Source organism: Centruroides sculpturatus, unplaced genomic scaffold (genome assembly GCF_000671375.1).
Source record: "Centruroides sculpturatus isolate CEXI.00-Female unplaced genomic scaffold, Cexi_2.0 scaffold330, whole genome shotgun sequence".
NCBI lineage: Eukaryota > Metazoa > Arthropoda > Arachnida > Scorpiones > Buthidae > Centruroides > Centruroides sculpturatus.
In genome coordinates, this window is record NW_019384592.1 from 176,250 (window position 1) to 200,348 (window position 24,099).

A 24,099-nucleotide genomic window follows, 5' to 3' on the forward strand; every position below is an offset into this window, starting at 1 on the left:
TCGGAGTTAATGACTATTTTACTCGTTATTAGCATTTACAATTTTTTTTATAAAACCCATCCCTACTCTCATAATTAACCTTTATGCCATTTTGTAATAATTAAAAATATAAAAAGTTTTGAAAACAAAATATTATAACAGATGACGCCACACGGAATTTTAAATGTTTGTGCCGGGAAAGTTAAGCAACTCATTGTAGGATTTTTAAAATTAGTTTCTTGTAATTTTTTGGATATTCTGTGGACGTAGGTCTTTCTATCACATCTATCTTTTGTTTTATAATTTTGAATATGTTTATTATAGTATTTATAGAATTTACAAAATCGAAATTTGTAAATTACAACTAAATAATGTATTATATATATATATTTATTTATTTTAAAATTTTAAAAATATTTTAACGGCAATCTTTCGTAAGCACTACTAAATAAATTGCACTCTCCGTAATGGTTTTGCGGATTTTACATTATATAAATTTATATAAAAAGACATCTTCACAAAATTTACGATTGTCTGATAGATCATCGTACATCCTAAAAGACTAAATATCATCAAGCATATATTTCTGGAATGCTTCTAGAGCTTCTACAACTCCAATTCAGAGGACCTGCGTTTTAGGCAGAGTCGAATTTACGCATAATTTGGCCTGTAAGACGAAACACCGAAGATTTTTGTCTACCATATAAGGTAATGCAAAGCCTGTGAGCCAAGCTTATCTGGAATAAATCCGACATTTGTTTTAGGTCGCCTACGCTTAAAACATGGGACCAAGCGTATAAAACAGCAACTGTTAAAATTAATATACAGTGCGATTATAAAGTCCTTCCGCAGTTGGCCACACCCTTGCGGTTCCACCGAGTGGTGACGTCATAATTCACTTTCTTTTGACGTGCGATCTGCCTGTGACGTCATTAATTCTTTCTTGGGAGTTCCACCCACTACAGAGGGACTTAATGATCGCAGTTAAAAGTTTTCGTCATAAAATTAACTTCTACCAATTTAAATTTTCCCTTAATTTAAAGAAATCGAATTAAAATAATTCCTTAATCTCTTTAGTGTCGTGCATTCTTATCAATAGAATTTATGTCTAGTAATTTATTTGGAAGGGTACTTTTATAGCGTGGCAGCACGACTTAAACAAGAAACGTTATTAAATTAATAAAAGGAAAGGAGTTGCATCGTATCCTTGAAAACAGCGATTGTCGTGAGTAAAAGTCAATTTTCTGTGTTTATGTAACAGTCAATGAATAATGCATGAGTTTGAACTGTTCCATTCGTTGTATCATTATAGAATTTGTAGAAAATTCTATTTATACACAAAAGAAATGACGTTTCGTAACAAATTTAGAATGTTTAACTGTCATGAAAATGGCTGTCATTTTCATGAAATGCAATTACATTTCGAAATCAGCAGCGCTTGAACAGGATCCATTCAATGCCTTTTGTTGTTCTTTTGTTTATTAATGGCTAGCTCTAAAATATATGTTAATGACATTTATAAATTCATAATTATGCTTCTTTTATTATTAATTAAATATTAAATTATGCTGCTCCTTACTAATTAGCAAGGAGCAACCAGTAAGGAAATTTGGTATCATAAGTTCATATATTTAAGCTGAATTGGGTGTAAAATGAATATATTACTATTATCATACAGTATTTTCATTTATAAGCTTATTGTAATGTGTACAGTCCGAGTACAGGGAAGTGTTTTAATGTATATGTATAGGGCTTATACTTTGCATACTGCTGAATCATACAATTATTCTTAGATTTCTTGGAAAAATATCAAGTTGGCTAGTTCTGTTTCCACGTGTTTTATTATAATACATCATAATTTGGGCATATATAATAAATCTTTGGTATGTGTGGAAACATTTCAAGTTTTGTTTATCATTGCTGACATCCTTGAATTAAGTTGTACACAAATGTTTACTAAATATAACAAGCTCTTCCCCTCCGCCAAATGACGTAAACACGCGAGCCCCTAAGCTGTAGCTTATGTATAAATCCAATCATGCTTTAGTAGATTGCTTTAGTTCTAATTATTGAAGATTTTCTGCTTCGACAGGAAAATTGGAATACTTAGAATATTCAGAGCAGGAAATCTGGAATTCTTAGACTCAAAGCAAGTAATTGAAGCAATAAAAAACATGTTTGAATTTAGGAGTATCCAGTAATGTATATAAATAGTTTTTCTGTCATTATGAGGAGTAAACACGAGGAAAAATTCATTATCATATCAAAATCTAAGTCAAGAATTTGATTGGCATACACGTTTGCAGTTGTTTAGAATAAAATATGTCAGTTTTGAAGTGCTTCTATATGTTTACGTGGGTGTAATTCATTAAAACTGAAAACCTGCTTAATTTATTTTGGCATACATTTTTCTATTTTATAAGATGACATCTATTGATAACAATTTAATACCCGGAAATGGATATTATTGATATTTTCTTTGGTTTTTTTCTAACATTTAGATCAGTGTTTATCAGGAAGGTGTCGCAAATGGCCCCTTTCGACTCCAAGATATTGCGAAAAGCTTTTAAGATATTTCAAGATTCCTCGTGCTAGGTTGGAAATTACTGATTTATATCAATTACAGAAACGTTTTTTCCTGAAAAACTCTATTTTTTTACTATCTAACACTATCTTTGATATACACTCGATAAAGCTCATATTCTTGTATACAGTTTATGGTAATTAGCATGTAATTTGTACCCGTGTTTCATGTTATTTTAAGTGGAAAAACCTTCTTAAAATTCATTATTAAATCTAATTTATCTCGAACATTGAATCGTTATATAAAATATTGTCGAATAAATTGTATATGAGCAGTAAATTACAATTAAATTTGGAAAATTCTAACTTTATCATACGCTTAATTGATGCATTCAACAGTTTTCGTGGACTGTAAAGAGTTTTATTTATTTATTATTTTATTTTATTGAATGTGTAGGATGCTTCGACGTGTTGTTAATATCAGACGTTTCAGTTGCATTTATTTTTAGAACACAGAAAAGTTTTCCTCTTGATTTCCGGATATTGCGTTTACCTCGTTTCTAATTTATTATTTTTTTATGTACTTCGCGCCGATTTTTTTTAATATAATCTACTGAATTAATCAATAAAAACATCTTTAAATTACATTTAAAAAAATAAAATTTAATGAAAATTTAACGTAGAATATCGTAATCACAGAGCTTCACCATAGAAGTTTAAAGACTATGCTAATCTCCTAAACTTCTATGTCAAGGTGAAGGCTCTGCGAGTGTTATAAAGCAGCGGTCCCCAACCTTTTTATCGTCGCGGACCGGTCAACGTTTGATATTTTACCGCGGCCCACTGAGGGGGGAAGTTGATTGTTTATATTTTAGATTGATTTAATTTAATAATTTTAATTTAATTGTATTTAAACATGCCTTCAAAATAAAATACAGTTACACCAAAAAATGAAATAATGTGATTTAACATTTTAACTCACTAGAACGCTAAATCAATGAGAACCCTGAGCTTGTTTCTTTGCAACGAGACAGTTCCATCTGGGGATAATAGAAGACAATGACACTCGAAGTGTGTTTCTTATGTCCAGTTTATTTCGTTGTTCCGTCGTCTATTAAAAGTCGCACAAACCCGAGACAAATACACCATAGTAAATAAAATGGAAATAATTTAATGTTCCTTGGGCGGCCCGGTACCATTTGATCCACGGACCGGGGGTTGGGGACCACTGTTATAAAGTATATTAAAGCATTATTACATTCTATGAGTAATTTATAATGTCCTATGGTAAAGTATTATATAGTACTGTACGTTAAGCATAAAATATCCCAATGTTTTAACACTGGCCTACTGTATACAGTAATGTATACTTTACCATAGACATTATCAGTATACATTACTCGTAGAACGTATTTATGTTTCAATATGCACATTTAATTATACAGTATTTTCCCTGTTTATGTAATAAACACGGAAAATACTGTATAATTAAATGTAAAGCACTTTACCACAAAGCAATATGTAATGCTCTGTGGTAAAGTACAGTATTAATTAAACAGTATATTAAAACACGAGTATGTTCTATGAGTGATGCATAATGTTCTATAGTAAAGTGTAAAGTATGTTCCATAAGAAGCAATTAAAATGTATACTACAGTACATTTCTTCTTATATTAACAAATTTATAATTAAACTTCCTTTAAAATTAATCTCAAATTGTGTACAAGAAGCGCAATTTTTTAAATTAAATTTAAATTAAGTTGATAATGTATTTAAATAAACACTTGCAAGATGCTTATCTCCATCCACAGCGTGTTTCTAATCACGATTCCTTCCATTAAATTTATTTATTAATTTAAAATATAATTTCGCAATTATTTTATTTATTAATCTAAATAAATTACAAAATAATTTCGGAGAAAATCGGCGTGTTTTAAGCTCGTAAAGTCCATTTTCTCTCAATATTCTAAGAATTCATTTAACGTAAATATTTTATTTAATGTTTAATTTTTTTTGTTTATGTTTTAAACAGAGATACGTGCCGTTTCGTACAAAATTAGTATTTACGTTCCTATTGAAATTACAGTAAATTCTTAAATTCTTAGTCTAATTTCCTTTGTTAAAGGAATAATGTTTGTACAGATTGTGTTTGCCATTTATTCAACTGTATAAGAATAGATGTGGGACAGATTGCGTCAATTTGGAGAAACGATTAACGAACGGCTTGTAAATCGTCCGACATCGTTCTATATTATTAAATAAAAATAACGCGGTCAAACCTGCAGTGACGGACACCATCCGACTCCGAACGGCAGCCATTTTTTTTTCCTGGAACGTGCGCTTTTGTCTGAATACGGCATGCCACTAAGTCATTTTGACGTCATTCTTAAAGTTTTCTTAAGAGAAAGCGTATTTATGACGTCAGTTTGACGTAAACGTGTATGCTATTTAAACAAAACGAATGCACCTGAAATAATCTCCAAATAGCGGCATTCCTAACGATGGCAATTGTTTATTTTACCGTCAGTGGTCGTTGTTTACAGGTTTCTGTATTAGATTTATTTTAAAGTGTAAAATCTAGAAGGATTTAAATTTAAAAGATAATTATTTAAATTTCTTAATATTTTTTGCTGTTTTACGGTACTACCACACCTTGTTTATATCCTAGTAATTACACAGAGTGTTGCGTAGTTTTGCAAGCGAAAAAGGAAGTAATTTCTTGATAAAATTTGCATAGAACATTGTACAAATGTACAGAACGTAACTCTTCATTAAGCAGAAAATTTGTTTTTAAAATTGAAATTAATTTAATATAAATATATTTAAAGAAATTAGCACGATTTTACTTTTCCGGCTGTTATATATAACAGGTGGAAAGTATGGCGCTCGGGACACGATTTTGCTCACCATCTTTGAAGCTTAATTAATAACTCCTGTGCTTTTTGTCGAAAATTTCCGAAATTTTGCAAGGAGGTTTGGGTATTAGGTGGATTGATCCTATTAAATTTTGGTGGTTAAAGGTCAAGGGGTGGGGAGATAGAGTCGACTAGGGTCGGACTTAATGACGATTTTACTCCTTATTTACAATTTTTTATAAAACCCATCCCTACCCTCAAAATTAAGCTTTTTGCCATTTTATAATAATTTAAAATATAAAAAGTTTTTTAAAATAAAATATAGTAACAGATGGCGCCATTAGACATCGCCGGGAAAGTTAAGCAACTCGTTGCTAGATTTAAAATTTTTTTTTTTTTAAATCGCTTATGAAGTTTATTTAATGTTGATTTCATGAAATAAAGAATGTACAAATATGTTGGCTTGACGGGCTCAGGCATGGATAATCTGCCAATAGGATATGGTATCTTAAAGGATTTTCTATGAGAAATTGCCCCAATTTAGGTGCTACAGGATATCGCCTCTTAGGAGGACTTTTTACGGGAAATTGATCCCTATTTAGGTATTACAATGAGAAGAAAATCAGGAGAGTTTAAGGCGGCCAGCCCATTGGAGAGACGTGAATTCATTCGATCACTGGTAGGATCGTTGTATAATTGATATTATGCTTCTTTAAAAGTTTATGAAATCGCGTTTTGATTTCATTATCACGACTACTCTTCTATTAATCACCATCACAATTTTATAAAAATTTTACGAAATGACGCCGATCAACTAAACTAATCGAAACATATTGCTAAATAACCATACACATTGCACGAAATTTGCAAGTTCACGATCTATTGAAGAATTTCATGAAATCAAGTGAATATACTTGAAAGACACCCGTAAAGAATCATGTGTATTTTACGAAATTTCAAATTTCATGGTTACTTATTGATATATTTCACTTCCGCGAATTATTCGAATGTTTAAAAGAGAAACATGAGCATTATCCTGAAATTTTTTGAAATTGAAATTCAACCCATTAATTCTCTAAACAGCAAGTAATTATATTTAAAAAAAATTCTTTCAGTTATATAATTTAAGTTGGGAACACCCTGCCATTTGCAATTATGTGAAGGTTCATTAGCCTCATTATCTAACATGCAGAAAAAAATTTAAAAAATAAATAATAAATTTATATATGTTAAAATATTATGTAATTCGAGGAAATTTCCTTTCAAAAATACCCCGATTTTACGTAATTTTAATATTTGTTAGGTCGGTACGGAGAAGGAAAAGTATACGGACGACTTGCCCCTCCATATAACGAAGATTCAATTAACGAGTTATCAGACAGATTCTTCTTTATTTTAAATTTATTTAAATCACAACCGGTCCTAAGGTTAGTTTTTATAGGACCGCCATTGACCTGTAGATCCTGTCTACGAAAACGAAAGTGTTAAGTGTTTGTAAGGAGCCATTAAAAAAATTCTTTTATGTCCGTCTACTACAGTCTCCAAGTATTCGAGGCTTTGTATAATAATAAAAAAAGCAATTAAATTATTAATTTTTAAAGTTTTATTGGATGTTTTTTAAGTTTTAGTGCGTGGTAGCTGCCCCGTAAATTTCGTAAGGACCACTTTAAGTAGTGAAAATCACCTTAATTAAGTTGAATGTTGACCTTGTGCGTATTTTTCTTAGAAATGATTCGAGTCTTAAACATATAATTGATTTTCAAATGCATTTTTTTTTTATCAGTAAAAGTGATACGGATGAATCATAAATTTTGATAATATATTTAGAAGCTATGCAGTTATTGATGAGAGACACATCCGTTATTTATCAGTTGCGAAATTCCAGTTCTTTCATCAACTATAGTACTTTGTGACGTAGCCTGTACGAGCTCCTTGAATTTATTCAATGTATTGTTGGAGAACACAATAACCAAACGTGGTCAGTCGCCATTTTCGGAAGCGTCCGGGTTCAATTCCCGTTCTGTATACACGCTTTATCGCTAGTAAACTATCGTGTGCTCTATAGTTCAACGGATTTTTAAAAAGGTAAACGTCCATTATGAAAAAAAAGAGTCTAGTGTTAGCAAATGACAGGAAATCCTACGTTGCTTTTTAAAACTTCCTACAAAAAACTATTCGACCCTAACTAAGGGGGACGTCCATTAATTATGTGTACAGTTTAAGGGGGGAAAATTACGAAAGGTACGTCATTTGTACACAACGAGGAGGGGGTCGAAACATTGTCTACGTGGAGTTGTTTAACGGGGAGGTACTAGTTTATTCAGGTGGTTAGCAAGAAAAAATTTGTACGCTACCGGTTAGCATATTTTTAGAACTTTTCTTTCATTTGGGGGGTCCACGAACTATTGTATGCATAGTTAAAGGGGGGTTTGATTAAAGTATATTTTACGCGACAGGAAGGGAGGGAGGGTCAAAAAAGGCTCAAAAACAAATGGAGGAGGGAGGAGGAGGAGGACGTTAGTTACAATCGTTACGTTTTAAGAACGTCAATCGACGAAGGGATAATTATTAAACTTAAATTACACAATCGTTACTCGTCACAGAACTTTCGTCAAAAGTTGCTTTTACTTCCACGAATCGAGATACGGGATGTTGATAAACTATTTAACCATTTCCAACAGTTCCTTGACATGATATCAGGCTAGGAAGCGCAGCCCGAAGCTACTACATCCAGAAGGACAACTACCTGTTCGTTATCGTACTCACTGACTATATATATACACACACGCAAAGGTGCCGTACGTCACGTTTGTTAATGCACAGTCGAGCGAGCATGTTGGGATTTCGCAGCTCTCTCTTCATCTTTATCTCCTTACTTGTCACACAAATTGCAGAAATTCGTTGCAAAAAGTGAGTTAATTTTAATTCTAAGTTTTTAAAATAATTCTTATAAATTAATTAATAAGTAATTTTAAATTTCTTACTTTATTTTATTTATTTATTTAAATAAAATTTTGTATTTTTTCTTCATCACTCTTCAGATTTTTCATTTAAAAAAAATTTTCTTTAATTCCTCTTTAATTTTTGTTCAAAACTTAAAAAATTAAATAATTTTTAATACTTTTCAGTAATTATTTTATTTCATTATGTATTGAAGGTCTCTTTCTTCAATTCTTTCATTTTTCCCCCTTATAATTTGATAAATTTTGATCATTTTTATGATTATTTTTCACAATTACTTTATTATTTTATATAACAAAATAATATTTCATTATATTCCTTAATATTTCTTTGAAATTCTTCATTTAATTCTTTAATTTTCATTGATAATTCGATAAATTTAAATAATTTCATTATTTTTCTTAATATATTTGTGCATATTTTATTAAATAATTAATAATTCTCACATTAATTTTACTTTAAATTATATAAAAATTTGTTTTAAAACTCTTAATGATGGTTTTTTAAATAATAGAACTTAATACAGTATCATTAAAATTTATATAAGTATAAGAGTATCCACTTACATAAAACTAATTATTATATAATTTGAGATGAAGCCTTTATTTGAAATTTCAAAGTTTAACGTTTAAAAAACTCATTTTACTTACTAAAAATTTCCAAACTTAAATATTATATAAATTCTTTTAGTTCTCAGTTTAGTATTTAAGATATTAATTATGAAATTTAATACTTATGTGATGAGTAAAAGTGCAAAGTGTATCTCCAGAATGGAGCATGATGATAATAAAGGTCAGTACAAGGCTCAGATCTATATATATATACCTCGTATATATGTATATACACTGGCTCCTAGTTCTAAATAATGAAGAATAGAACTCTTAAGCTTATCTGTATAAAATTTTAAGGAAAATTTAAGGAAAAAAACGAATAAAATGTTGATTGAAATAGCTATAAGAAGCGTCTGACATACTTATATATGTATACATTTCTATTATCAGATAGTTGCTTTATCTTCATTGACTGGCTGACCGTGACCTGTAATCTATCATGTAATCTCCAGACATAATTTCTAGAAAACAAGGTCATGAAATAATTCCCAAACTTAAATTTTTAAACATAAATTTCTTCATGTTTTTTAAGGAATTTCATCGTCATCTCGCCGAAAGAATTTGATATCGGAGGGAAGGAATCGCTCCACGTGACTCTAATTGATGTGGATACGCCCGGAAAAGTAACCATTCGACTAATAAATAATACAGGGACATTATTTAGCGAAGTAAATCAAGATTTTGAAAAAGGTAATTTGTTAAATTATCCAATTATTAAGTTAAATTTCCCTTATTTATAAAAAAAAATGATCCTTTGGAAATTGTAGAAGGGAGTAAGAAAGTGGAACTGGAAGTTCCTAAAGATTTGGAAAATGAGCCCTTCAATTATTATCGCCTTCAAGTGGTTGGGAAGTTTGGAGATTACGAATTTGACAAGAACGAAACAGTAAATTTAAGAAATCGCAAGGAGTTAGTGTTTCTGAGTACAGATAAACCATTCTATAAAGCTGGACAAACAGGTAGGACACGTTTAAATTTCTGTTTATTGTGATTGCAAAATTGTGGAATATGCACTGTAATGTATTGTTTAACAAGGTTATTTAGTGCTTCCAGGTAATATTGAATAGATATCCTGTTTTTTTTTTTCATTTTCCCCCTGTATCAGGAAATTCTTTTTATGATACACAATGCTGGATAAGGTGTTGTTAACCTCACAGATGCAATACATTTTTAGCCATTGGCACATATTTTTCTGCCTTAAATCTAGCATTATAAAACATTTTACAGGTGGAAAATTGTCACGAAAGCATTTTACACACGAAAAATTGTCACAGAAGCATTTTACACACGGAAAAACTTTTAGAATCTTAATTATTTTAAAATATAAAATAAGTTTATCTAGCTAATAAACTTGCGAATAAACATACAACTGAACTATCATAAAAAATAAATTATAGAGTAGCTTACGATGACATTAAAATACACTTTTAAACTATTTTATTGATAAAACTGCCCTGGATTCAACTTACATTGAATCATTTTCTGCATTAGGATCAAGATCTATGCAATAAAATGCAAATTAAAGTGTAGATCAGTTAAAAATCTACTTAATAATACGATTTATGGATCATAAGTTAAATATGATATTACAGTTAAAAAATTCAAGCTCAATTTGATAAGAGGGAATCAGGTTGTAAAATGAGCAAAGACCTAGTTTCATGATAAGCTCTAGAAAATAGTTTCTAGTTTTCTTTTAAATGAGATCTAGAAATCAAAACCTATTTAATAACAATATTACATTACATTAAGAATATCAGGAAGGTAATTACTTTCTTAAGATATAATTTAATTTAATTTAATTTAAAAATAATAAATAGAGGAGCCTTTCAATAAGAGCCAGTTTAATAATTTAAATAGATTAATTTAGTCTACTAAAAGCCAATTTTACTGTTAGAATCTATTTACACATTTATTTACACACATTGAATTATTTTTAATTTTCCTGGTGTTATATAACAGAGAGGTTATGGAGAAAAAATTTTTCATTAGGATTTTTGGACTCGCAGAACCTCATTATTTTTAAGTTTTTGGTTTTTTTTTTGGCGTCCAGAAATGCAAAAAAAAACTTATTTTTTCTGTAAGAATGGATGTTAGCGCGTATGGGTGTGGGAGGCAGGGCCGTACCGTGCTATGATGCAGAGATGCGGCCGCATCAGGCGGCACCGTATGGGGCGGCATAAGCGGCATTTAAGAGGCGGCATTTCGAAGACTTGCATCATATTAAGAAAATCTACCGCACGGCCCTGGTGGGAAGGGCTTGATTTTTTCACCCACTTTAAAGCTTAATAACTTCTGTGCGTTTTGTCGGAAATGTTTAAAATCTTACAAGAAGAATTGTATGTTAGGGGGAAATATTTCTAGAAATTTTCAAGAAAATCGGGCCATTGGTTCGGGAGATATTAAGGGTGTGAGACCATATCTCAAAAAAGCTTCCAAGTTATAAATGCTTTTTATTCGTACAGATTTTTGGTTTACCGAAAAATAAATAAAAAAGAATAAACATAAATATTTTTCGCCGGAAAAGTTCTGCAACTCATTGCTGAATTTTTATATTTATTTATTATATAAATGAATTTTATTATATTGCTTACACTCCTTGTAAATATAGGTTCACTCTATAAAATATTTATTTAATTTTAATTCTCATCTACCTTTTGACTTGGAAAATCATCACTTTTATGGCTTTTTTGCCACAAAAAATCATACCAAATCAATTAATTAATCAAGAGCCAATTGTTTTGATACTTTAAGGATATGTTTACTCTTATTTGTAGAAAAATGTTTCCTTAATAATATATTTTTGATTCATAATCATTAGCACGAAAAATCGAGTTGCATAAAAATTTCAGGTTGCATGTCTTGCAACCTGAAATTTTTATGCAACTCGATTTTTACTTGTAGATTGTTATTGATTCTAAGTAACTTTAGACAATTCGAAATTGCTGATGATTTGCTTGTAACATGTTACAAAGCTTTTTATTCAACACATTTTGCTTGTAATTTGTAAGTTTAAAGGTTGTAACAACTACAAGCGCCTTATGCAACAGAGTCTTGGAGAACATCTTCTACAGGATCCTGTTGAAAGGCGGGCCTCGACCTTCCTAAGCAATCTTCTCCAAGCCTCTCGGTTCTTCGCTGTATTTCTTCAAAATTTTCTTTAAATATGGAAAAAATCTCGGTCTACAGAGTGTAACCATCTGAATGTTAACAATCCTTTTTTTCTTTTACCCTTTCGGATGAAAGGGCCAGTGTTTCTTGTCAACATTGTTTCTTTAACAAACTAGTTCTATCCTGTGCAAGATGTGTACAACCAATTTACTGTGACGTATTTAATAATATCCGGTTCTTTGTAAAGTACAGTACATAGCTCCCTTGTACTTTCATCATTGTCCCTCTTTCTTGATGTTAACAAAGAACTTTGCTCTGAAAGAATCATGATGTTCTTTTGTCATTTTCGTGAGGAGTAGATAAAATAAGTATTTCGTATAACAACCCTTTCATTTTCCTTGATATATATTGCAATTTCGGTTGTCTTCCTACCATGTTACGTTAAAGAAAATTAGAGAATTTAAGTTAAAAAAAAATTAGAAATAAGTTGAAAAGTAAAATTAACTTATAATATATTATTTTATTTTCCAGTTAAATTCCGAGTTTTTATTATAAATTCCGATTTAAAACCGCTGAAAGAGACTCCGGTAAGTAATAATTATTAAATTTGAAAATGATATTTCCTGTTGAACGATTGTTCTCTTCCTCATTAAAAATACAATTTAGCCAATTTAATGATCATATTGTATAATTGCATAAATATTACACCGTACAAATATTTTATTCACGAATTTTACAACGATTTTAATTATTTTGTACACGAATTTCAGGTTGGAAGCGTATGGATAACCGATAACAATAGAATACGTATAGCGCAATGGATGAATATCACATTCGATAATGGTAAATTATTTTATTATAAACCAGTAAATTAAGATTTTATTTTAATTTTTAACGTATTATTCAGGCTTTATTCATCAAGAGCTCGAACTTCCTGACGAACCAGTTCTTGGTACTTGGACTCTTCATGTTCAAATCGATAAACTTTACACTGTCAAATATTTTAATGTTAAGGAATACGGTAAATTCATTAGTAATTATAATAATTTAATAAATTTGTATGCAAATTTTACGATAATTAATTAATTTATTTATTTTTGTAGTGCTTCCAACGTTCGAAGTCAAGATCATTCCACCTCGTTACTTCTTCAAGGATCAGCAGAATGTCACGTGGAAAATATGTGCAAAGTAGGAATTTTTCATGTAAAATCGAAAACAAATCAATATCACTGCCAGATTTTTAAACATAATTGAAATTTTATTAGGTACACGTACGGTAAACCCGTTCAAGGGAAGCTGATAACTGAATTAAAATTATCGCCAGCTTATTATTATAAACCGGGACCCACTTTAAGGAATGAAGAAGAGGCAGGCCTTTTATTTATAATTTAATCTACATTTATATAGATTAAACTTCATTATTTCTAATTATTTATGTATTATTGCAGATTAGCGGATGTACGGATATCACTAGAGATATAAAGGAACTGTACGAATACCGTGAATACGGATACAACGGTTTGCAACTGTTCGCTGAAGTTACAGAAGAAGGAACTGGTATAAATCATGTTTGTAGGCTTATTTGTGGTTCCTGATCAATTTTAAATGGCTTATTTCATTTGTAGATACTAAAGTTAACGCAAGTTCTAATATTTATCCTTCTACCAACGAGTATACTATAACGAGAGAAAACTATCTTCAGTATTTCAGAGCTGGAATACCAATCCGTACCAAGGTATATAGCGTAAACTGTATTTTATATATATGTACTGGGATATATTTTACAAATATATAAGGTATTAAACCAATTTTCTGTCGTAGGTTAAAGTTCAGAAACCAGATTCCACGCCTGTTGCAGGGGAAGCTCTTCGTGTTTGTTGTGTGACAAAGAGGGAAAACTGGAGGAACAATCGACAAATGACAGATAATAGTAACACCTGTAAAACGTATAAAACTGATGAGAATGGAACTATTGTGATCACCGTTCCACCTCAACCATCCAACACACTGGACATCAGCATTGAAGTAAATGGCTTACAATAATAAACAAGGTGAATTTTGATGAATTTGCAATTTGAAATTTCAATGTTTATTTTTTGCAGGTAAAACCAGAAGACGAGAAGAAAACCAACATACAGAGCCTCAGGTTTAGTTTGTCGCCCTGGTTTTCTCGTACTGGTCATAATTTACAAATAGAACCGATACAATCTGCCGTAGAATGCGGGAGTGAGGCCGAAATTACTGTGCTGTATACGAGCAAAGAATCCGAGACTAGAAAAATTTACTATCAGGCAAGACTATCGATCGAAATTATTATTATTTTAAAATAGAATAAAGTATGTAATTTTTAAAAAATATAATTGTGTAGGTTGCATCGAAAGGCGACATTGTCGACGATGGACTTCTGACCTATACTTTCGATCCGAAAGACGATCTTTTGGGACAGACAGACGATACGTATTTAGATTTTTCACCAGATTTAGCATGCGAGAAAGAAGAGAAATGGGATAATAAATTTCCAAGTTTGGATCATCTTGGAAAATTCACTTTAAAATTGAATATCGACTTTAAAATGTCACCCAGAGCCCGATTGCTCCTGTACAGCGTGACTGAAGATGGAAATGTCTACGCAGATTCCACTAGTTTTAATGTTAAACCCTGCTTTAAAAATCAGGTAATTTATTAATTATTTGTTTTTTCTTTTGATTATAAATTATTCTAAGGCCATATTTTGTGTAGGTGGAGATGAAATTTGCTGATAGCAGACAATTTCCTGGAGCTAAAACGTCCATACACGTATCAGCAGCACCGCAATCCGTATGCAGTATTGGAGTTGTAGATAAAAGTGTTTATTTACTAGAAGGGGGAGACGTTCTCACTAAATCAAAGGTAATTTACTTTTATAATTTTATAGCAATAAATGAAAAACGAGTAATTATATTAATGGGTTCGGTTCCCATTTAGGGGTAAACTCTTCTGTTCTTCTTTTTCGATTGATTTTAAGAGCTGAAAAAGTTGATAAACATTAGCTTAATAATGTATTTTATCGAAGAAAAATGAAATTAACGACCAGAAGCAATTTTTATCTTTAGTTTTTTTCTGCTTTTTCGGGCATTAAGAGACCTTTCTCCGTGTTAAGGGCTATCATAAATTACGTACACGCAGATATTTGTGCTGTGTTTTACACTTAAGGGGTTGATCGACGATATGTGTTACTTACTTTATGCACGATCCCTAAACCGCCCATAGAAACTTGAGATTCCAACTCTTACTCGAAGCTTGATCCTCCAGAATAGCAGGTTAACGCTTTGTCATCATCAAGTCGTCTCGTAAACCACTTCAAGATATAGAAATAACTCAATATACAGAAGATATTTACTAAAAAATAGCTTATTCGTCATCCCCAGGTTGCGACAGAAATACGTTATTAACGAGTTTATGTAATTAAGCTGTATTAATGTATTAAATGTATTTCAGATTTACGACCACTTGAGAACGTTGGATACTTCAGAATACGCACATCCTTATCAAAGAACATCCGATTACGAGTACTGCTCCAAGAAGAATAAATCAACAGAACCTCTTGGCTTTGTAGATGCCATTACAGCTTTTACGGTAAGCAAGATAATTAATTAATTAAATCTTTAATTCTTGATATTTACAAATTACCGTTTACTGCAGAAATCTGGAATGATGATATTATCTGATTTGGAATTGGAAACAAGACCTTGTAAGCCTTCATTTTCGTGGGGAGGAAGATACGGAATAAGATCCTGTCCTCAGTACGAACCATCATACGTAGCACTCTGTAAGATATAAATAAAGTAAAATAAACTTTATTTTTATAAATTTAATGCTACTATTCACTAAACATTTCCATTTATTTTAAATGTAGCTTCTCCTAATCCGCAGAGTTTTAATAGAGGTAAGCCATATCTAACTACCTCTGTATCAGGGGGTGGTGGATTTGCAGGAATGCCAGGATCTCCTGGAATAAATTTGGAATCGCGACCTCTTTCTTCTGAAGATAGTTCGGATAGAGGATCAGTAGGATCACTCGACCAATCAACAAATACTGTTCGTGTTTACTTCCCAGAAACGTGGTTGTGGGGACTTTATTTTGTAGAGTAAGTCAATTTTTATTTTCTCATTAGAAGTTTCTATACGATGCTTTATATTTTAATTAAGAAAAATTAATATTGTATTAAATTTAACATATATCTTTGTTTTGATTATGAAAATTCAGTTAAAATATAGTTTCAACTGATGTCCTTTAAACAAATTTTACTCAAGAAAAAAATACAATTTTGTAAATAAATTCTTAATAGAAAAATATTATTTTTATATAAAATAATACATAATTACTTGAATATGATTGTATAAATTACTATGTAAAATTTTTATCCTGGAAGTATAAATTTAATGCGAGTAGTGGATCCTCTCTTCTTTTTGCAAATAACATTCAATTGTTGAGTGTTATAGGCAAAGAGGAGAGAAGATCCACAGCTACTTGCATTAAATTTATACAGGAAAGAATTTTTATAGTTATTAACACAATCAGATTCAAGAGGAAAGAGGAGACAAGATTAACAATATCTTGTATCATCATACCTTTGATCTTTGAATGCCAATCTTTGGCCAATCATCACATCTTTGATGCTCATCTCTAAGTGCCAAAGGTTGGTGCGCTTCTGACATTTAACGCTTCATAAAATTTATATTTATAACGAATGCAATTCTTTCAAACATTTTTACTATTTTTAGTATTTTTCCATTTCGACTGATTTGATAATATTTTTTTAAAAATTCATAATAATTATTTTATTCGTTTTTTGAAACCGTGTTTTCGTATTTATTTACTATTGAACACAAGACTGTTATTATTTAAACACTTGGCGTTTATCCACTTTATTCAGTTGATACGGACACTTTTACACGTTCGGGCGTATAGCCCCTCATCAGTCAACATTAAAAATGCAATGACACTCGTACAGCACAAGTTATTATTCACTGCTGTTAGGATAAGTTGATAACATTGATATCCTAAACTGTTAAGTAGGCATAACACATCCTTTATCTTCTTACTAAAGTTGATAAATATATAGGCAGAATCCTTTCTAATGATTAATGAATATATTTGGTTGGTTTCTCACAACTTTTCATTTGCACATAACAGGATCAGATAAACCTCACTTAGCATATTATAACAAATTTGTTTCCTGGACATTACACAATCAACTGAATAAAGTGGATAAACGCCAAGTGTTTAAATAATAACACAGTCTTGTGTTCAATAGTAAATAATTATTTTATTTATAAAATTGACAAAATTAAATTTCTTATGAAATTCTTATGACAAATAATGAAATATCCACACTTATTAAGGTAAAATTTTCATAAGGATAAATCTTGAATTAAATTTTTCAAGTTACTTTAAATTATTTACATCCAGTTAATGATATTATTAATAAATTTAACTTAACAGAAACATTGCATGTTACTTGAAAATGTTTCTAGCTTCTTTAAGAATTCAAATAATAATTATTTTTCTTTTAATAAAAGTTATTAAGTAAGATTCAAAATAAAATAATAGACATACAGAGTGACCCAAAAGTAAGTTAACTATTGTAAAACTTAATTTGCTATCACATTCAAATATTTTATTACCGACCAATTTTGTAAGATTTCTCCAGCCTTTTGCTATACTTTCCAAAGTTGATAATTTGTTTGCAATTAAGACGGTTAACCCATTTTTGGGCCCACCTTATCCAGGCATAGATTAATTTTTATGTAGAAAACATAGATTATATATATAGTATTGTATACGAGATATATTAATACATTTCTTTGATCAATGTACAGAATTTATGTTGAAGACTAGAATTAACACATATGATTTTATTCTAAACTTTTGTTTTAAATTTTCAGTAAAGAGGGTAATCTATTCTTAAAAGAAAACATGCCAGACAGTATTACAGAATGGGAAGGAACTTCTGTTTGTTTACATCCTGATGCGGGTGTAGGAGTATCCGATCCAGCATCCATCGTGGGTTTTCAACCATTCTTCACTTCGGTCACTCTACCATATTCTGTTATTCGTGGAGAAATCTTACCTGTTATTGTCACCGTATTTAATTACCTAAAAGAATGTTTACCAGTTAGTAACGTAACTTCCTCAATTTTAGTAACATTGAAGAACCATTCATAATTCAAGCATTTTTTTTTTTTTCCTGTTTACAGATTCAGATAACGTTAGATCAAACTGATGATTTCGAATTGCACAATGGTACACTCATCAGTAATGAATGTGTTTGCGGTGATAAAAGTGTGACGAGACGTTTCTTTATCAAGCCAAAAACTCTAGGAACTGTAAACATCACTGTTACTGCAGCTACTGTTAAAGATGAGGAATTATGCGAGAATTTCGACGTTGCAGACATCAGCAGAAGCGATTCTTTAACAAAACCTTTGATAATAGAAGTAAATGTTCACTTTCGAAAGTAATTTATCAAAATTTTAGCGATATTTACTGAATGACAACTGTGTTTTTATAGGCAGAAGGTTTCCCTAAAGAAGAAACCAAGAATGTATTCTTCTGCATGGAAGGTAAATAATTTGATTATTAAAAATGAGTTCACGATTTAAAAATTATAAAATGTAATAATTATAACATTTGTTTATTGAATTTTTCTTGTAAAATTCAAAAATATTCTGTTTATAGATGTTGAAGACAATGTTTTTAAAGCCGAACATGAACTCTTACAAAGTGAAGATTTAGTGGAAGGATCAGACAGGGCTTACGTTTTCGTCACAGGTAATTAAACTCAATTATAATTAGCATATAATTGTCTTTTAAATCTAACTTTTTAATGTTAAATTTTAGGAGATGTCATGGGCCCAACTTTAGAAGGATTAGAAAGATTAGTCAGAGTACCAACGGGATGTGGTGAACAAAACATGATCACTCTCGTACCTAATATTGTGGTCTTGGATTATTTGAAAAGTACTAACAGATTGACGGAAAAAATTAGGCAAAGTGCTATAAATAATATAAAACAAGGTATTAAATTTATATTAATGCTTTTCTTATGTAAATATTGTCATTTTTCAAACTTTTACAACACAAATTGTAAACATGCAGATTATTTCTAAGGGTGGGTCTATGCAGACGCGAATTTAGAGCGAGCGAGAGGTTGCGAGCGATTTAGTTTTCTCAAAGATAAACCATGCACAAACGAGAAGCGAGAAATAACGCTGGCGAGAGCAATTTCTGGTTCTCGCACATATCTGACAGAGTTTGATATTTATCGCGTCTCGCCTCTTCTCGCCACATATTCTCGCTCGCTTAGAAAATTCGCTCGCTCGCGTCTGCATAGTCGCACCCTAACGTCCTAATATTTGAGATATTCTGGATATATTTTAGGTCTCTCGACAATTGTTAAAATACAAAGAAATGATTAAATATAATACAGTATATCGAAAGTAACGAAAGATCAATGGCCGCTTTAGGCATAAATAACCTAAGGTCTTGCGTTCTTAACTATCTTATAAATACATACAGTATTTATTGATACGCGATCTCTAGACATATCCTATACAAGATTTGCATTATATAAACTTATACTAAAGGACCTTGCAAGTCTGTTTGCCTAAGGCCTGGTGCAATTTAAACTGGCAGTCACTAACGAAGAGTATATATGTTTAAATTTTGCAAATATTTCAGTTTCTTTGAAGAAATAACGAAATTTTTGCTAAAAATTTTAGTCAGATGTGATTGCCACATCAAATATTACAATTATATATAATAAATTAGATTTTAGGACTGAAATCCAAAATTAATTTATATTATGCCTTCTTGTAAACTATATCATAGAAAATAAGGAAATTTTATTTAAAATTCATAACTGTTTATCGGCTGTCATCTTCAGTATTTGATTTTTTAAAATAATAATTAAAGTTTATATTAATTTACAGGATATAGACGACAACAGAAATACAGACATTTTGATGGATCTTACAGTGCTTTCGGTGAGCACGATCCATCTGGAAGCATGTGGTTGACTGCATTCGTACTTAGATATTTTGTAAGAACTTCAGACTATATAGATATTGATAAGGAGGATTTAGAACGTAGCAGCAAATGGATAATGTCTCGTCAACTACCTAATGGTTGTTTTCCTGTAATTGGCATGGTTCATCAACAACAAATGAAAGTAAGATATTTATGGATATAAAATAAGAAAATTGTCAGGTTTTTTTATTTTGATTTATTAAAATTTTAAATATTTCTTTTACTTAGGGAGGGGTTAAACAAGATAATCCAGCAACACTCACTGCTTACGTTTTGGCTTCTCTTCTTCTTCATGGAAATGTTAACGAGTCTGTGATAACAAAAGCTAAAGAATGCATTCAAGCTAAAAATAATCCAAGTAGTTATGATTTATCTATTTTTGCATTTACCGCTGCTTTGGCCAATGATCCCGATGCAATAACATATCTAGAAGAATTAAACAAGAAGGCAGTGTCCGAAGGTACTTTATCTCTCTTTCTAGTTAAAGCCTCTCTAAATTTTCAAAAATTAATGGTTTTATCCTTTAGGTCTCTCTGTTTATTGGGAAAACAAGGACAAATCTATCGCTATAGAAACAGCATCTTACGCCATATTAGCATCTCTAAGATTAAGTGATGAAGAACATTTCAGAAGGACGGGACCGATTGTGAGATGGTTGTCTTTACAGAGAAACTCCTATGGAGGATTCAGGTCTACTCAAGTAAATATAAATTTTTTTTATTGATCATAATTTTCTTTTTTTGAATATACATTCGAGAGACCCTTTGAGGACTCATTGGCTTCACTGGAGATGCGCGAGCGCGTCTCGAATCCCAGAGCTTCCTCCTGAAGCATGCTTAAATCTGAGTTACAATAAATATACATATGATATAAAATTAATTTGGTTTGAATAACACAATTTTTAATCGATTTAACACATTGCAGGATACCATTATGGCCATACAAGCATTGGGAGAATATGCCGTTCGTGTCAACCGTCACGATCTGAACATGGGATTGGCTGTTAAGGGTAACGATTTAGACGAAATCTTCCAATTAAACGAAGGAAATGAACTTCTGACACAGAGAACTCGAGTACCCACTTTGCCTACTGGCATCGAATTGGAAGCCAAAGGACAAGGTTGTGCTCTGGTACAGGTACGTATAATTTCACAAAATTAACTCGAATTTTAATTAAATATCTCGCCAAAAAGAGGGGGAAAACTGATTTTCGTGCCGAATCCTTTACGTAACAATAAATCCTTATTGATTTTTCAAATATTTGTTTTCATATAAAAAAGTGATTAACAATTTTTTTTATTTTAACTTTAACTTTCAAATTATATAATTAGCCTGAGATGTAGAAAGTTGCACAGAATGGATCCTTATAAACTGTATAATCTAGGAAAAGAATATGTAAATATAATTAAAATAATATATTTTATTAGGCAACATTCATACAGGTTCTTCTTACGTTATGTTACAATCAAAAATGAGCCATAAACAACGCCTTCTTTGATTGGCTTGAAGTAACACAAGACACTCTATCTAAACGCAGCTTTAATAATAATCCTAATATTGAAATCACAAAAAAGTTATCGAAAAAAGTAAAATTACAATAAGCTTTTTATTTAATAATTGAAAGAAATAGTTAGAAATTAATCCCAGGTATTTCTTTTATTCGAAGCATTTTATCAATCGATGAAATATGCAAATACGCCTAACGCTGTTTTAGTTATTCTAGTATATTAATTCATATTTTCTTTTAATAGATTGTGCATCGCTATAACGTTCCAAACACAGAAGAAAGCGAAAATTTCGTTTTGTCTATACAAGCTCAAAGAAAACAGGAATTCTGTAACACAGCTTCCATCAACATCTGTGCCAGGTTAGTATGGCGTAGAACATGTAATTTTTTATTTTAAGAATTACTCACTTAAAAGTAATCATATCACAGAATTACGAATTTATACATCATATATTTCACGAAAATTAAGTATTTATATACAACATTCTAACAACCGAATTAAAATCATAATTAATATTAACTCCTACAGCTTAAGCAAGGCACAGAATGAATCGAATATGGTTGTCTTGGAAATTAAAATGATTTCGGGATTCGAAGTTTATGCACCATCAGTTCAAGAAGTAAGTATATTAAAGAATTTATCAATAATATCAACAGTTTGATGTACAGTACAGTTTTACTTACGTATAAATATATCTTAACAGCTACTGGGTAGATCCGAACTTGAAATCAGGAGGTACGAAATTAAGGATAATCAACTCAATCTATACTTTGTTCAGGTAATAATTTATAGTTTTGTCTTTTAAAATAATGTCGGAATTGTGTTTAATATTAAATAATTTATTTATATATTCAGTTGAGAGAACAAAATAAATGCTTTTCTTTCGACGTCGATGAGAAAATAGTCATTGAAAACAGACAACCTGCCATTGCTAAGTTATACGATTACTACAATCAAGGTAAATTTAAGTGATTTTTTTCTTATTAAATATTTAAATTGCCTTAAATTTTAGCTATTAAACTGTAACCTTTATAACTTTTGTATCAGATAATTTCTGAGAATATGTTTATTAAATATAGGGTCTTTTATATATAACATAAATAAGAGCTTGCAATGGAAACAAAATGGAAATTTTAATTTTTTATATTTAAAAATCTATTTAATTATTAGACTAATAATAACTGAAAAATTAAAATATAATTTTATATATTTGCAGAAGACTCAGCATCTGCTTCTTACGCCATAAACAACGAATGCAGGATATCTGCATAATTCCATCGAAATCGATTTTATAAATAGCATATAAACTTTAGAAACCATTTAAAATAGCTTCTTAACGTCTTTAATACGTGTGCCATTTAATTTTCATATTTTGCATTTTAAATCAATAAATTTATCTACCATTCAATGTATGTTACTTTTTTGTTATTTGTCAACAGAAAAAAAGGTTTACATTATAACACTACAGCTTAGAAAATATACGTTGGAAATTGATTCAGGAGTCTTATGATAAGGCCAGATTTTGAGCCAATACGGGATCAAAATTTGTTAGGGACCCAATTATCTTTTACAAATGATACTTCACAGTATTATTCTCCATTACAAAGTCTCTTGCCTAAGTAGTGTGACATCAATAATAAAAAAATATAAACATAACATTTAAGAATCATATTTTAGCAGCAACTTAAACATTCTCTATGGATTATTTTAATGGATTGGATTGAATTGACGGAAAGCAAAATATCACGTGGTCAATCTGACAAGAAGGTGTCTCTTGGGAGACTTTCTACGGGGAAACTGAACCAATTTAGGTGTTATACATGTGAATATAACGCGAAAATTCCACATGGCAAGCCAGTTTCATGAGGTGCGAAACCACGACCAACTACCATCACTTAATTGTTATATCCATTCGGTCACTGGTGAGTCGTTTAAGTTCTAAACTACTTAGAGTAAATGTATTAGCATAGAATGAAGTTTTGATGTTAATAATTAATCTAGTTTCAAACAACATGTAGTAAAATTCTACAACAACAAACATTATGGAAATAATACAAACTTAAAAATGCTTATATTTTTTGTTGTAAATTATTTTATTAATGAAGATCGTATCAAAATTTAAAAATTTCGTACGCCTGTTAAGAAGTTTCCATCTTCTTAAAACTTACAACTTATTTATCAATAACTTATATCAAATATTAAAATCGTTTAGTATTTGAAAGAAAATTTGAATAAAATTGTTGTAATGTGAGAATTAAATTATTGTTATTTAAAAATAAACAAGGGATAAATTTTAATAACTGAAAATTATTAAAGTGTCTTAAGAAATCTCTACGCAAACATTAGTTATACAAATCTTCATCAGCTATTTGTGATGGATAAGATCACGGCTGGACTTGTTGTGTTCCTAAGCTATCACATATAACAGGCCCTTCCTCTTTACCAAATAATGATACACATAAAAGAAATACAGCAACGAGTTG

General features: G+C 30.5%; 1 protein-coding gene across 2 annotated transcripts; it reads left to right on the forward strand.

Moving 5' to 3' along the window:
* Positions 1 to 981: 981 nt before the first annotated feature.
* LOC111624777 (alpha-2-macroglobulin-like protein 1) lies at positions 982 to 23,028 on the forward strand. Of its 2 annotated transcripts, XM_023367714.1 has the most exons (32): positions 982 to 1,204; positions 8,039 to 8,267; positions 9,462 to 9,619; positions 9,697 to 9,888; positions 12,569 to 12,624; positions 12,808 to 12,880; positions 12,945 to 13,058; positions 13,141 to 13,225; positions 13,303 to 13,405; positions 13,486 to 13,594; positions 13,663 to 13,772; positions 13,859 to 14,062; positions 14,140 to 14,328; positions 14,406 to 14,711; positions 14,777 to 14,926; positions 15,515 to 15,652; positions 15,719 to 15,845; positions 15,933 to 16,164; positions 17,966 to 18,194; positions 18,278 to 18,517; positions 18,592 to 18,643; positions 18,759 to 18,851; positions 18,921 to 19,097; positions 20,012 to 20,250; positions 20,337 to 20,568; positions 20,636 to 20,808; positions 21,033 to 21,245; positions 21,860 to 21,975; positions 22,145 to 22,235; positions 22,320 to 22,394; positions 22,472 to 22,574; positions 22,833 to 23,028. In XM_023367714.1, exons 2-32 carry the CDS (start codon positions 8,173 to 8,175, stop codon positions 22,886 to 22,888), a joined length of 4,530 nt encoding a protein of 1,509 aa, XP_023223482.1. In that variant the 5' UTR covers positions 982 to 1,204; positions 8,039 to 8,172; the 3' UTR covers positions 22,889 to 23,028. The 2 variants fall into 2 exon arrangements, with proteins under 2 accessions (XP_023223482.1, XP_023223483.1); XM_023367715.1 differs by lacking the exon at positions 982 to 1,204 and having other exon boundaries at positions 7,994 to 8,267.
* The last annotated feature ends 1,071 nt before the right edge of the window (positions 23,029 to 24,099 follow it).

What these genes read in the sequence shown, in the direction of transcription:
- LOC111624777 (XM_023367714.1), top strand. Translation starts at nt 8,173, where the DNA reads ATGCACAGTCGAGCGAGCATGTTGGGATTTCGCAGCTCTCTCTTCATC. An exon ending in CTTTAAGGAATGAAGAAGAG is followed by an intron (nt 13,406 to 13,485) that starts GCAGGCCTTTTA and finishes GTATTATTGCAG; the next exon opens with ATTAGCGGATGTACGGATAT. An exon ending in ATGCACCATCAGTTCAAGAA is followed by an intron (nt 22,236 to 22,319) that starts GTAAGTATATTA and finishes ATATCTTAACAG; the next exon opens with CTACTGGGTAGATCCGAACT.